The sequence below is a fragment of the Pseudorca crassidens genome, chromosome X (assembly GCF_039906515.1).
Source record: "Pseudorca crassidens isolate mPseCra1 chromosome X, mPseCra1.hap1, whole genome shotgun sequence".
Taxonomy (NCBI): domain Eukaryota; kingdom Metazoa; phylum Chordata; class Mammalia; order Artiodactyla; family Delphinidae; genus Pseudorca; species Pseudorca crassidens.
Window position 1 is genome coordinate 99698811 of NC_090317.1, and position 14603 is coordinate 99713413.

The 14603-nt window shown below is 39.1% G+C and overlaps 1 protein-coding gene across 11 annotated transcripts in view; it reads left to right on the forward strand.

The window, feature by feature from the left end:
- Nucleotides 1-14603, forward strand: part of RPGR (retinitis pigmentosa GTPase regulator) — a 274383-nt gene that overhangs the window by 237339 nt on the left and 22441 nt on the right. For 7 of the 11 annotated variants that reach the window (XR_010939801.1, XR_010939800.1, XR_010939802.1 and 4 more), the window contains 2 exons: nt 1795-10575; nt 12653-12777. Coding sequence is in view for 4 of the 11 variants with exons in the window: in XM_067722578.1 (XP_067578679.1) it covers nt 1795-2742; nt 12653-12796 (1092 nt within the window). In the remaining 7 variants the exon portion in view is untranslated. Of the gene's footprint in view, nt 1-1794; nt 10576-12652; nt 12797-14603 lie in introns of those variants that run through there. The other 4 variants (XM_067722580.1, XM_067722581.1, XM_067722578.1 and 1 more) reach the window with 3 other exon arrangements.

Sequence of the window (14603 nt, forward strand, 5' to 3'; positions counted from 1 at the left end):
AAGGACCAGTGATGTGAAAGGATGAAGGGTTGAAGATTAGAAAAGTAAATCAGAGAAATGTAAATTGAAGGACGAAGGCTGCAGAAAACATTTAATTTCTATCTCTAGTGCCTTTGCCACATTGTTAAAATAAAAATCCTTAAAATCAAAGTCACTGAAATCCAAGAGAATCTTGCTAAATTATAAAAATTTAGTGCCAATCCTCATTAGTCCTATCTATATTTTACTGAGAGCCATGGTGAATAACAGCATTCTTTTTGAATATGGAAGAGCTTTTCTCCTAACACAGTTATGGAAGCTCAGTGACTGACTGATCTATTGACTTGACTATACTTCCAAGCAGACATCTTTTGTATGTCTTTCCTTCCTCTTAGACTCTGGGCTCTGCCTCTTCTGTGCTGCTTTATTGTGCTAGGCACATACATTTAGAAGTTATTTCTGGCAGCTGGGCCTCTGTCTCTCTTAGGGCTCTTGAAAGAATCATGACTTTTTAAAGAAGACACCTAGAACGAACAGAAAATGAAAGCACTTTCTTTTAAACTGACATGTATTTTATACTTCACATAGTCCTTTTAAGTGGAGGCCCTACCAAGCCTAGGTATTTTTAGTGAATAAAAAAAGATTTATTATAGTATTTTTTATATATTATAAAATTTATATTTTATATATTAATTTTTAACTTGTGCTGTTTTAATAATTTACTTAGCGAAAAATGACCTCTTCCTAGGCCTAGCACTCGTCACAATTTATAAAACTTGATTTAGTGATGTTTTACTGTCTAGAGACCCAAATTCATTGACTATTTCAATACATTAGCTTGTAGAATTTAGGTCAGCAATTTGATTTTTGCCTTATTTTGTCCAGCAGGAAATTAATTTCATATTCTTAATGTATCATCAAAATCTCAATGTTTCATTATATGTTTTCTATAAAAGTTTATAAAGTTTTTATAAAATCTTATATTTTACCTTAAGTATTTTTTTCTCATAGTGTTTTTTATGTATGCAAATTATTATAATTAAAGAATATAGTAGATAAAAGGAAGAGGGTCAAAAATTTGAGAACTCAAAGGATTTTGTTTAGAAAAGAAAAATATTAATTATTATCTAGTGTATTGATAAAAACATTTCATTTGTAGTTATGTTTGTTGTTGTTTTTTTGGGGGTTTTTTGTATTTTGGCCGCGGCATGTGGGATCGAACCTAGGCCTCTGCAGTGAAAGCTCCAAATCCTAACCACTAGGCCACCAAGGAACTTTCTCATCTATAGTTTTCATTTTAGATTTTTTTCTTCTAGAAATAAGCTATTCATTATTTCAAATTTTTTAAAATTTCATATTTTCATTTATTTTCTTTAATTTTGAGAATTTCATGGAATCAAAAGACCAATCAAAATTTGACAAAACGATAGGGAAGGTAGAAAACCATACATTTTTTAGCAATATTTTGCAAAATCAGTCTGGAAATATATTTAAGAATTGATTCAGATTAAGAAAAGGGGCAGAGAATAAATATTGATGGTACTGTGCATAATGGCAAAGTTAAGGCAGGTGGTAAATTTGAAAGTTAAACACAGATATATGTTACTAAATCAAAATTAGATGTTCCACAGACTTAGAGAGTGGCATAAATTATCCCCCCAAAGAACCCAAAATCTGAGCAAAATGTCTGATAAAACTGGGCATTTTTATTCTAGTGAAATTTGTAATAATGTAGAATCTTGGCAGTATTTTATAATAGATAAGTTACCTTTGTCAACTAATAGTAGTATGACGATTACTTGAAAAAATTTACAGAAACAAGAAACAATTGAGAAACTGAAGCAGCATACAGCTCATACTGAAAATGGCGGTAGTAATGAATGTGAAAGTGAAGAGATGTCCAAAAAGATGAAAGAAGGGAAAGCATATAAACAACTTTTGGCAAAAGGAATGTACATGATGCAAGCAGCTGTGACTATGGAAGCATTTTCAGATGAGGACGTAGGTAACAACTCAGGCCAGCAAAGGCCTCAGGCCAACACCAGTGCAGAGAGTTTGCAAAAAGGGATATTTAGACATGAAAATAAGCATGGCGTCTATCCACTTAAGAGTAAGGAAATAGAAAAGGAAAGTGATGAAGGACAAAGTCAGAAGGATTCAGAAGTGGAAAAAATAGTCTCTGAGAAGGAAACTGGTCTGGTGAAAATGACAGGTCTGAATGATATAAGAAAAAGTGAAGAGAATAGAAAAAATATTGATACATTCCTTGACGACTTACCAAATAGAGACATGAATATTGAGGATGAAGAAAATAAAAACTTTGTTAAGGAAAGTAAAAGTAACAAGCGAGATATGATCTTTGACAGTGAAAGAGAATCTATGGAGGAGCCAGACAGTAACTTGGAAGGTGATAGTGAAAGTCAGCAGGGTACAGCTGATGGATTCAAGCAGCCTGAGTCAATAGAATTTAGCAGTGGAGAGAAAAAGGATGCAGTGGAAACTGACCAAAACTTGCGATATAGCAGAAAATTTATTGAACAAGGACATGAGGAAGAGATCGAACACAGAATGTCCAAATACATGGCAAAATATGGTTTTAAGGGTGACCACGTATCAGACACCCCAGAGGAGCAGGAAGGAGAAGATGATTCAGAAGGAAGTGGAATAGAGGAGCAAGAGATAGATATAAATGAGGAGGTGCCTGGAGAAAAAGAGGAAGAGGAAGCAAAGTTCCTGTCAGATGACCTTACAGACAGAGCAGAGGTGAGTGAAGGCGAGGGAAAGCCAGGGGGAGAGGCAGAGCACGTGCCTGAAGGTGGAGGTGAGGGAATCGGGAAGGAGGGTAATTCAGGAGTGGAACAGAGGAGTGGAACAGGAAGTGAGGAGGGGGAGGAGGAGAAAGACAAGGGAGGAGGAGAAATGGAGAGCCTGGGTAAGGGAGAGGAAGACCTGAAAGAGGAGGAGGAACGGGAGCAAAAGGAGAGGGAACAGGGCCATCAGGAGGAAAGAAACAAAGGGCTGGAGGAAGGGGAAGGGAGCGAGCAAGCAGGGGGGGAAGGAGAGGAGGAGGAAGGCAAGGAGGAAGAGGGGGGAGAAGACAGAGAAGGAGAGGAGAAGAGAGAAGGGAAAGAGGAAGAAGAGAAAGGAGAGGGGGAGGAAGTAGAAGAAGGGGAGGGGCAGGAAGGAGAAGAGGAAGGGCAGGAAGAAGAGGGGGGAGAGGAGGAGGGAGATGAGCAGGAGGGAGAAGGGGGAGCAGAGGAGGGAGGAGAAGAAGGAGAGGAGGAGGAAGGAGATGGGGACGGAGAGGGGGAAAGAGAGGGGGAGGAGGAAGGAGGAGAGGGAGAAGGAGAGGAGGAGGAGGGAGAGGGAGAAAGAGAAGAAGGGGAGGAGGAGGAAGGGGAGGGGGAGGGGCAGGAAGCAGACAGGGAGGGAGAAGAGGAGGGGGAAGAAGGAGGAGAAGAGGAACAAGGAGAGGGGGAGGAGGAGGGAGAGGGGCAAGGAGAAGGAGAGGAGGAGGAAGGAGAAGGAGAGGAGGAGGAAGGAGAGGAGGAGGGGCAGGAAGCAGAGAGGGAGGGAGAAGAGGAGGGGGAAGAAGGAGGAGAAGAGGAAGAAGGAGAGGGGGAGGAGGGGGAAGGAGAGGGGGAGGAGGAGGAAGGAGAGGAGGAGGGGGAGGGGCAGGAAGCAGAGGGGGAGGGAGAAAAGGAGGGGGAAGAAGGAGGAGAAGAGGAAGAAGGAGAGGGGGAGGAGGGGGAAGGAGAGGAAGAGGGAGAGGGGGAAGGCAAGGAAAGGGAAAAGAAGGAGGGGGCAGCGAGGGAGAGGAAAGAGGAAGAAAACAGCAGGAAAGAAGGGGAGAAGGAAGAAGAGGAGGATGATGAGGAAGAGGAGGGAAAGTACCAGGAGAGAGGCAATGAAGAAAGTGGAAGGCAGGGAAGACAGGGTGGAGGAAGAGAATCCAGCAAAGGGAGCAAGATGAGAGGATCTGTGAAATATGACAAAGATAAAACATATCCAAAAAAGTTTATTACTAACAGGGAAGGAAAGGGGAAAGAGCATGAAGTACAGAGGTTCAAAATGCCAGTGCAGTCAAAACAACTCTTAGAAAATGGGCCATCAGGTTCCAAAACATTTTGGAATAATGTATTACCACATTATTTGGAATTGAAGTAACAAACTTTAAATTGGACCTGATTATGTCCAGCCAAACAACTTGAACACATTATGAAGAATAGGCACTCATTCTGTTATATTGATTTTATGTCATGGTTACCTTACCTGTGGTACAGTAGAAACTGATAAAGATAACTTGAGGCACTGGTAAATTTTGGTTTCTCTTAAACTAATATTTTGGTGTATTTTCCCCTGAATTATAAATATATAAGTAGAAAATATCAAAAGATCATAGTATATAATTAATATTATTCCTCATTAAAGACAGTTTTAGGAAACGAGTATATTGTAAAAAGTATTTTGTGTATACAAGTAAGTCCCTTTAAAAATGGCACAGATCTTTAAGGGTTATAAAAACGTCTAATTTCTTATAACTATGGTAGCATAGTTTTTTCAGTCTGTGATTACAGTTTCCCTACCGTATAGAATAATTTTATAAGAATGGGTGGTATTCTAAAGCTAAAATGAGGAATTCACATTTTTTAAAAAAATAGTGCTGTCTTTTTACCTTTTATGTGTCCTTTTTGCAGCAATCTACAAAGTGACAGCTGGGTTCAGAACTTAGACTCTAATGTCTCTTTTGGTTACTGTTTGGTAAATGACAGAATATCTAATGAAATGGGGATGAACGCATATTGTAAAAGTGTGAAAAACTTTAAGTATTTATTGCCAAGCAAAGCTACTCTTTGGGCTTCAGTTTCCTTATCTGTAAAATAGAATGGATTAGATGATATGATAACTGTAGCCCCTTGTAACTCTTAGATTCTTTCATTCTAACGTGTTTGTTATTTGCATAAGAAAATTTTTTAAGGAAAAAAAATTATACTTTACAATTAATCTAGTTTTCCATGAAATGTTCTTTACTCTTAAAAAATTATGACACCTTTAATGTCTTTTGTCTTCCGTAATTCTGTGCTTCTAAACTCCTATCATTTCTGAGCTTTCATTGTACTGTCAGACCTTCATTCCCAGTACTGCCATTCCCAGTGTCTATTACTTACCTTCAATGTATTCTTCATTCACTCTTCTGTAATTCTTTGTTTGCTGTTTGTCAGAATGTTTCAAGTAAAATAAAAATTAAATGTATACAGTCAGTAGTTGTCTGTGAAAAGAGAAACTAATGTTAGATATTGAATTTTAGAGAGGCTAGATTTCCACTAGAGTAATTCCATTGTATGTAGTGCAGCTAGTTTGTTTCATTATTGTTTATTCATAGCTTTCCTTCCCCAGTCATTTCTATATCTTAGACATGAGGAATTTCTTATACTTACTTTTATCAAGGAGGATTGTGATGGTAAACATCCTATGAATTTTGTGTAGTTGAATTCTTTGCACATTTGATTTTTCATGAGTGAGAAAGAATATGAGGAAAAAGACTAGGATAGGAAGTGAAGAAATTCCTAGGAGTAGTTATAAATTTTGTCTTAGCTGCAAGGCTCTCTGGTAGCTTCCACTGACCAACCAAATATACGGATTTGGCATTGCAGTGTTCTAGCAAATTCTACCACATTCATTAGTGTTAGTAGAATTGAATTAATACTTTGATTAAAATGTATGTGCTGTGTTGTTAAATCTGGTGCAAAACGTGGTTATCTTAGAAGTAGACTTAAGATTAAATAAGATGGATGACAGAAGTGGAGTTCATAAAGAAAAAACCTCCAAGGAGATGAGAAACTCTTAAACTCAAGTTAAAGGTATGGGCATTCATCTTCCACTGAAGAGATAATTAGCCGGCAATACTGAAATGATGTTCTTAAAATATGTGCATCTCAGAATTTGAACCAGTCTAGATAACCAATTGTAAACAGCATTTCTTACCCATTTCTTCACATTTCCCTGGCCCCCAAAAATCTTTGTGCTCTTTTAGAAGCAGTAATTCATGCATGCCTGGTACTCTGGTCAAAAGAGCACCGGCCTAGTCATTTTCAGACCTGAATTAATAGTTGGTTAAGTAGATTGGAATAACTAGTTCCTCCTTTATTGTCCCCATCTGCTGGTTGATCATGCTTTTACTGTAGTTTATCAGTCATCATTTTTGAGGCAAGTGTGAGTTGTATATGTAGAATCCATTGAATTACAGTTTCAAATGAGGACTCTGGCAGAAAAATAAGGTAAGCTACAAAGAAGTACCACAGAAACATCTGCTGCTGCTGACCAGCAGCACTCCAGGTGAGTGCAATTGAAATGTTTTCTATTATTTCACTATAGAAGTAAATTTTCTGTATACATGTAGATTAAAAATAAAATGCTACCTCGGAGAAAGGTGCTGTAATTTCTTCCTTCATTCTTTCCATTGTGAAAGTTAAATGTGATATTATATGCCCAGTACCTGACACATAACTTATAGTTGGTACATATTATTCAGTCAACAAATATTTATGTACCAAGCACCAAAAAGAGAACAGAAGCTACCCCGAATCAGGTGGATCTCAAGCAGTGAGGGCTGCTTACAATCAACTTCCTGTGCTCCTCTAACCTATCAGGGATGTTAGGTAGGTATAGATTTCGTGAAAGAACACCAGGTAAAAAGAGTTCCTATGACTCTGCCTTAACTGTTGTTTAACAGTGCCCTTAATATTTCTTGATACCCCCATGTTATTAGCCAAGACTGCCCAAAGATAAAAATATGATTTGAAAACAAATCTATGGCTTTCCTCCATTAAATCCCTTAGTTAATAAGAAGAAAGAGCACTTTATAAGATATGGCTCCTGATCTCAAGGAACTCTTGGCTGTTTCTACAGGCTGACCAGAAAATTTACCAGCACAGTAGAGTGCCTCAGGGCTGGCACTTCAGCTGCCACTGGGAAAAACAAGGAAAGGGCTTCCGGGAGTGCTGGTGAAACTTGAACTGAGTCATGAAAAGTAAAACCTATCCAGGCAAAGAGGGGGCAGGGTGATGAGAGCCAGGCTGACGGAAGCCAGGAGAGTATTTCCGTGTGACTGCAGCCTAGAGTATCCTTTGACCTGGATAGAGGGGCACAAGAGCTTCCGTGTTTGTTAAAAGATGTTAAAAAAGAGTAAGATGATCACACTTGGGCTTTTGTAGCGTCATTCTGGCAGCAATATGGAGGGTGGATTAGAAGGGAACAGGACCAGGGTCAGTCACAGTAGACCAGGCAGAGACTGAAGAGGGGCTGGACTAGGACAGTGGGATGGAGAGTTGCAGACCTCTATTACTGAGAGAGATTTGTGGATAGAATTGGAGAGCTTAGTAAGGATATGGAGCTTGGAGGGAGGTAAAGTCCAAGCTTTTCTTACTTCTGGCTTGGAAAATTGGGAAGAAAGAGTGCCATTCACGGAGACTGAGAACTGAGGAGTAGGGACAGATTGAGGAGACTGCCTGGGGGCTTGTTGATCCAGGAGATGTTCAGCAGGCAGATACACATCTGGGTTTGGAGCTCAGGGAAGATGCTGAGTATCAGCAGCTTATAAATGTAGTTAAAACTGTGGATTTGAATGAGAGGCAACATTCGTATTGTGAAAAGAGAACTGAAGAGAATTCAGGGAAACATCAGTAGGTAAGGGGAGGTTGAAAAAGGGAAGCCTGAGAAGGAGGAAGGGTAAGAACACTTTCTAAGAAACAGAGGGGCCCCCAAAACCAAGGAAGAAGGAGCAGTGGAGGGCTGCAGAGAGGATCGGGGGCAAGGCCCACGTTGACATCAAAGAGTGAACTCCAGGAAGTCCGCTTTTCAGAGACATAGAATCAGAACTAGATTTTGAGAAATAAATATCAAAGAGCTCTACTGGCATATTTCTTAATTTAGAAAGGGAGATGTATGTTCCAGAGACTCTGCTGCTCTGGGGGGAAAAATTCTAAATTTTTATTTGCTGTTATTATATACGATGGTTACATAAGAATAGGGTATTGCTGAAGTGAGCTTATCAACAAAAAAGAGGAGTATGCAATGCTTTAAATATCAGTGGGTGGCGCGGGGTGGTGAGGAAACAACTCTGAGGGCAGCCATTATGGTCTGTAAATTATTTGGGCAGAGTTGGTTCAGAGCATGGGCTCTGTAGTCCAGTAGGGCTGAGTTCCAAACCCAGCCCTTCACTGATTAGCTGAGTGGACACCTGGAAAGTTGTTTTTTTTTTAACCTTTCTGAGTCTTATATCCCTCTTTTAGTAAAGGGGGGGGTCTTTTGATATTTACATTAGTTAACACATAGAACATGTTAGGGGTACTCAGCAAATGCTAACCTGCATCACTCTAATTATCCTCTCTGATCATACCAAGTCAGGTACAGTGCTCCCCTCATGAATCTCCAAGTCACTGGCTGATGTGCATGAGTTTAACTTAGTTTCATGTGCCTGTAAACCGTACTTTTTTTAAATACAGCGTAGCAACCCCCCAAAAATTAGCTTATGGAGGTAGATCCATGGAAATGAAGTGGATAATGATAACCCTTAAATATGGGGTAGAGTGAAACTCTCATTACATACCATACATGGGTCAAATACTGCCCCTCAACATTTGAACCACGACGAAAGCCTGATGGTACTCACATGGTTAGCCTAAAATTTAGATATTAGTGCTGTCACCGGACCACAGATTTCCCTCTGTATCCTAATGTTTTTATCACATAGTTAAAAAATAATTCACACATAAAGTGTAATCATAGATCATGCATTTGTTTAAGATAGAGAGGAAGATAAATCATCTAAGGAAAAAGACGGGGAAAATAATAGAGTAAAACTGAAAACAAGAATAAAACTGTGAACCAGCAAGATGTTCTGTACCCTGAGCACTACATTCATTTTTGCAGGCCACTTATCAGAGTCAAACTGTAATATATTTGGTGATAAAAATACAGGATTAGGAATGAAGTAAGGGACTGGCACACAGAAAGAAGGGAAAGTTTAGAGATTATAAAGTAGTGTCATTAGAAGTGAAGAATTGGAAGTCACAACTGGCAGCCCATGGGTGCAGTCTGGCCTGCAGACTTATTTTGTTTGGTGTACATAGTGATTTTTTAAACATTTGAATCAGATGCCAGCATTGAAATACCAGGAGATTTTACATTGAAAAAATATTTTTCCGGACTTCTCTTGGAAAACCTGAGGGTCTAGGAATATCTTGCCCTGTGGCAACACTGGCCTGTAGCCCAGCTGAGGCCACCCCCCACTTCCCTGCCATCCAGGGGCTGCTCCTGATAGGCGTCCGCCTTCTTCCCTCGCTTGCTCTAGCTACCGGGCACCTGGCAGAGAATAAAGGGATGTGTATGAGAAGGTAGAGCAAAGAAGTGTACGTTTTAAGTGAACTATTTTCTATTGATAAGATCTGGGACATGGCAAAAAGCATCCAAGCTTCTTGTTTTTTGACAGTCCTCAGTGCATACTTGGGATTCTATCTTTTTATAGAATGGCCTTTATAAAATCACTTATATTTATATACAAGTACTTATTGTTTGCTCATATTATTTTCTCTGTAAACAATCTTTTTCATCTTGATACAAACCCTCCTAGGTAGGTGTTGCTAATGTCATTTTTCCATTTTACAGATAGACTGAAATACATTAAGTAGGTACCTTGCTCAGGCCAAGAGTAGTAGAGCAAGGCTTTGGAAAACAGTGTTTAGGTCTTTGTATTTAGTGCCCTTCCCACTCTCCACTCCTGCCTCAGTGATGTCTAGTGTAGTTAAAACTTGAACTTACATGTTAGCTCTTCTTGTCCTAAAAAAACATATCTTGAAATTGAGATTTTAAAATATACACTTTCCACCCGATGACTTAGATATGAAGTTTTATGCTCTATTTAACTTGTTTGGAAAACATTTTCTACCCAATGTGACATTGAGGCATGTCATGAATCCAGAATTGTAGCACAAAATTTTACACTTTATAGTCTTTAACTTGAAAAAAAATTCTTTTGACGTTAATACATAGACAAGTATATATCTCATACATGTATAGCTCAATGTATTTTCCACAAACTGAACACACCCATATAGTCAACATCCAGATCAAGGAAAAGCACAGTTCAGCTCCCTAGAAGCTCCCCTTCAATCCCCTGCCAGCCATTTCCCATCCGCCACCCCCTCCAGGGTGACCACTAGGCAGACTTCTGATAGCAGTCTCTAGTTTTTAAAGCATACAATGTAATTGTTTCTTAAGCAAACTGAAACCTCATGGGAACATTTGGTTTCTTGGTATTTCCCATAAGAAATGTAAAAAGTGTTGCCCTGGGCCAGACCAAAGACTGCAGCTCCTCATGCTGTGTCTGACCAATGAAATAAGGGTCCTTTGGTGGAAGCCAGGCCCATTCACTTCTTCGCTGGGGTCCTAACACCAGATGCACTTCCACTGACCACTCCAGATTACCTCTTTACATTATATGTGGTTCTGGTGACAAGAATGTATTTAAACTTTATCCTTTCTTTTTATAAAATGACAGTATTCTGCCAGTCTCTCCTAAATTATCTCAGTTTGAAGGTAAGTGCTGTATGTGACTTAAAGTAGTTGTCCAGATATATGTAGATTAATTTTAAATGTGCTTAATTAAGTGCAAAGTGTCATGATTGATGATGTGATTTCTACTGCAGATGCCATTTTCTAAGAGCTTTCTCAAACTTTAGAAAGTGATATAGTGTATTGTTGATACAGATTTACATGAAGTTAATGAGTAAAATTGTAGTTCATTATAAAAGAGATGTTTTGCTTATTTCTAAAATAAGTTATAACTCCATGTTTCTTCTTATAATAGCATGATATCCTATGGTTACATTAATACCTTAGTAAACTAGCACAACTGGAATTGACCCAGGTCCTAGATTTGCCAAACTGTCCAAGTAATGAGGACTTTGATAGAATACAGCTCACTGACCCTCCCTCTGGGAGATAAGTGGGCAGAGTCTGAAATTCTCTGTCTCGGGAGCTCTGTTCTTTCTAGTTGGCCTTCATATATGTACATTTATGAATACATCTGTTTATCAGGCCTAAGTCTTAAATCTAGTAACCTTGCTTCCCATTCCCTTCCAAAGTAAAATGATCTCTGATCATTTTAGCTACCCATAACGTGCATTTGGCTAGCCATGATATGTCACTTAGAGGGGAAATCATGCAGAAGAAAAAGAAAGCTTTAGAAGTTCTTGGTAAATGGTAGCTACCTTGTTGTTAACCCTACCCAACCTAAACACGTAGCACATCCTTTAATGTAACTCTCTACCCTGGTACCCTGTTCCCTTCTCCCACATTCCCCTCCTGAGTGCACTGCCTCATGACCTTAATTACTAAGTTAAGCCCTCCCAGAGTAACTTCTGAAACTCTTTCTTAAATCTCAAGGCTTCACTTGCAGATTGCTTGTCCTCAGTGGGAATGCTATTAGGCCATACCCTTAGGGCTGTTGGCCTGAGGATGCCACTTATATGTTTTACTAAGGTGTGAAATACAAACACGTTCTCTCCCTAGCCTGAACTCTCACAATTTGTATTTTTGCCAGAAAAAAAGGTGAGTTAATTATTAGAGACATTCTTTTCAAACCACCCAGTAAAGATTTTGTTGGGTGTCAGGCTTATCCTTAGCCAAATAGCCACTAGGAAGGTGACCATGAGAAGCTAGTTACAGTGCTGAAGGGATATAAAGGGCATATATGGTCTCAGGCAAATATGGCTAAGGTGAACTTTGTAAAAACATTCTTCAAGGGAGTGAATGGCACAGATTGCTTACTGTGTCACCTATTTTAGGGGTCATTATGCCTTTAGTGAAGTGCATAAATGAAAAGCATAGGAAAAAATATCCAATAAAGAGTCCAGTCTCTTAATGACAATAAATAAGCAGTTTTCCACCCAAAATATGAAATGGCAAAAAAAAAATCTCAGTATAGAATAAAGGGTAAAACTAGTATTTTCTGCCTTAATAAGCATTACATGATTTATTACCAGTCTATCAAATCCATAGACAGGCTGTTTTGTAATTTGGATTAGCTTGACAGGAGCCAGATGGACTAAGTTCTCCCTCTGTCTGGTTTTCCATCTGCTTTAAATAACCAAGAGCAAACAATTTAAAGTGCCTATGTCCCTTTATCCTTTTCCCAGAATGTAAGTAATTACAGTTACCTCTCTCTTGTGAATATTGGTGAATTGTACTTCTGAAGTGATTTTAATCCTTATGTTTTGGAAAATGAACGTAATACATACATATGATTATGTTATAATGCTACAGTAGATAGAAAGCTTTTTAACTTCTCTAATATTTAAAAGCATTCTTTTGAGACAGCCCAGAAAGCATTTTGTTTTTCCATTTTAACCTTACCACAGGTGGTAAAAAGAACTTTGGGAACCCTAGTCATTGGAAATGTTAAAATAGAGTAACATGCATGAAATCCTTGGTAATATAGTAACTTGATATGCAGCATGGATTATTCAGTATTTTATTTCTTTGACTTTAATATTTGAATTCATAGTCTATATGTTCTTTGAGATGGTATAAATTGTTTACAACAGCAATATCAAATCTCTGCTTTTTAAAGAAGAAAATTTTAACTCTTCCCTGATCATCAATTTTGTCACAGGATCACGAATTTTCAGAAGATGATGAGCCAGAAGACGTGCATGAGGAAATTAAGGAATATCTAGAAGGCGAGAAGAAAGCTACAGGAGAAAATAAAAGTGTTCCTGCAGACGACCACAGTGAAACCAACAACTCAGTTAAAAAGGTATTGACAGCCATTGAAAAGGTATGATGATAAGTGCTTAAATCCCAAGACCCTGCCCAAGAGAAAGCATATGGGTCCCCTGGTCTCTGCAGAGGGCAGATTCCAGCTTCCTTGGAGAACAGAAATATTTCCATGAATAACTTTGTTCATGTGCTATAGGACAAGCTTTGACAAATTTATGAATCAGACACCCTTTTTTCTCTAGCATTCTTTCCAGATTTCTTGGTAGCATTCTGTTCTTCAAATGAATGGAAATCAATTGATATGGGCCAGTTTAGTACACTCTTGAGAAATTAACCAAGAAGTTCAGCCCCAGGTCCTTGAAATGATAAAAATACAACGTTAGCATCCCAGTACTAGTGGCAGAAATGAGATGTGTATGTGCACACATACGTGTGTATATTTACATATACATGGACAAATAAAAGTTGTTCACAGCAGTGTTTGAGGTTGTGATCAGTTCTGCAGAGATGTGGTATAGAAGAAAGTATTCATAGGAGGAATGGGAGGAGGCCTCACTGAGGAAGAGAAAGTCATCCTGAAAGTGGAGCTAGGGATGCCAAAAACATCTCTTCCATTTGGCAGATAGAAGAGCGACCCTGCTAGGAGACGGTAGGTTTGAAATCATTCGTTTGCTAGCACTACTCTGGATTCATTTCAGAGGTATGGAATTCAGAAACCCAAACTGAATGATACTGTATTGATTCATTTTCATTTCATTTTTTGGACCTCTTGCAAAGAGCTCTGAGTTAATCCTCCCTTCTCATTGATGAAACACTATCATCACTGGTCTGTGCGAGGTGCTTCTCTCTTTATTTAAATTGATTCCCTTTGAGCCTCATTCCCCTTTTCCCTAACATAGCCAACCATTGAAACATGCTTGTCCTTTTATTTGAATGTGTAATTGTAAAACATGTGTTGTTGTTTTGTGTGTATTTTTTTTCAATTTACAAAATGGTATTGTGCTAAAGAGGTCATTCTCTTCCTTGCTTCCTTCTTTTTCCAAGACTCCTTCCTCTCACTGAGGAAGAAATATGTTCTAGCAGTTATTGTTTTCTTTTGGAGGGAGGGAACAATGGAACTTCCCTGGTGGTGCAGTGGTTAAGACTCCACGCTTCCAACGCAGGGGGCCCGGGTCCAATCCCTGGTCAGGGAACTAGATCCCGCATGCAAGCCGCAACTAAGGAGCCCACATGCCACAACTAAGGAGCCTGCCTGCCACAACTAAGACCCAGCACAACCAAATAACTAAATATTAAATGTTAAAAAAAAAAGAGGGAGGGAAAGATTCTGTTTTATAAAGAACATTTATGAGTTCCAGTTATGGTGGTCCCTGAAATTCTTTAGCATAGGATTCATTAAACTCCAATTTGACATTATAAAATGTTGAGCTAATTCCTATACCAGTTAATGTTCCTGAATCTTCTTTGAGTAGAATTCTTAAATATACAATTCTTGTTAATTATACGATGTTTTTTTAAGGGAACTTTATTTATTTATTTATATTTTTTTAAATTTATGGCTGAACTGGGTCTTCGTTGCTGCACAGGCTTTCTTTAGTTGTGGCGAGCGGAGGCTACTCTTCATTGTGGTGCGTGGGTTTCTCATTGCAGTGGATTCTCTTGTTGCGGAGCACAGGCCCTAGGCACACGGGCTTCAGTAGTTGTGGCACGAGGGCTCAGTAGCTGTGGCTCGTGGGCTCTAGAGCGCAGGCTCAATAGTTGTGGCGCACAGGCTTAGTTGCTCCGCGGCATGTGGGATCCTCCCAGACCAGGGCTCGAACCCATGTACCCTGCATTGGCAGGTG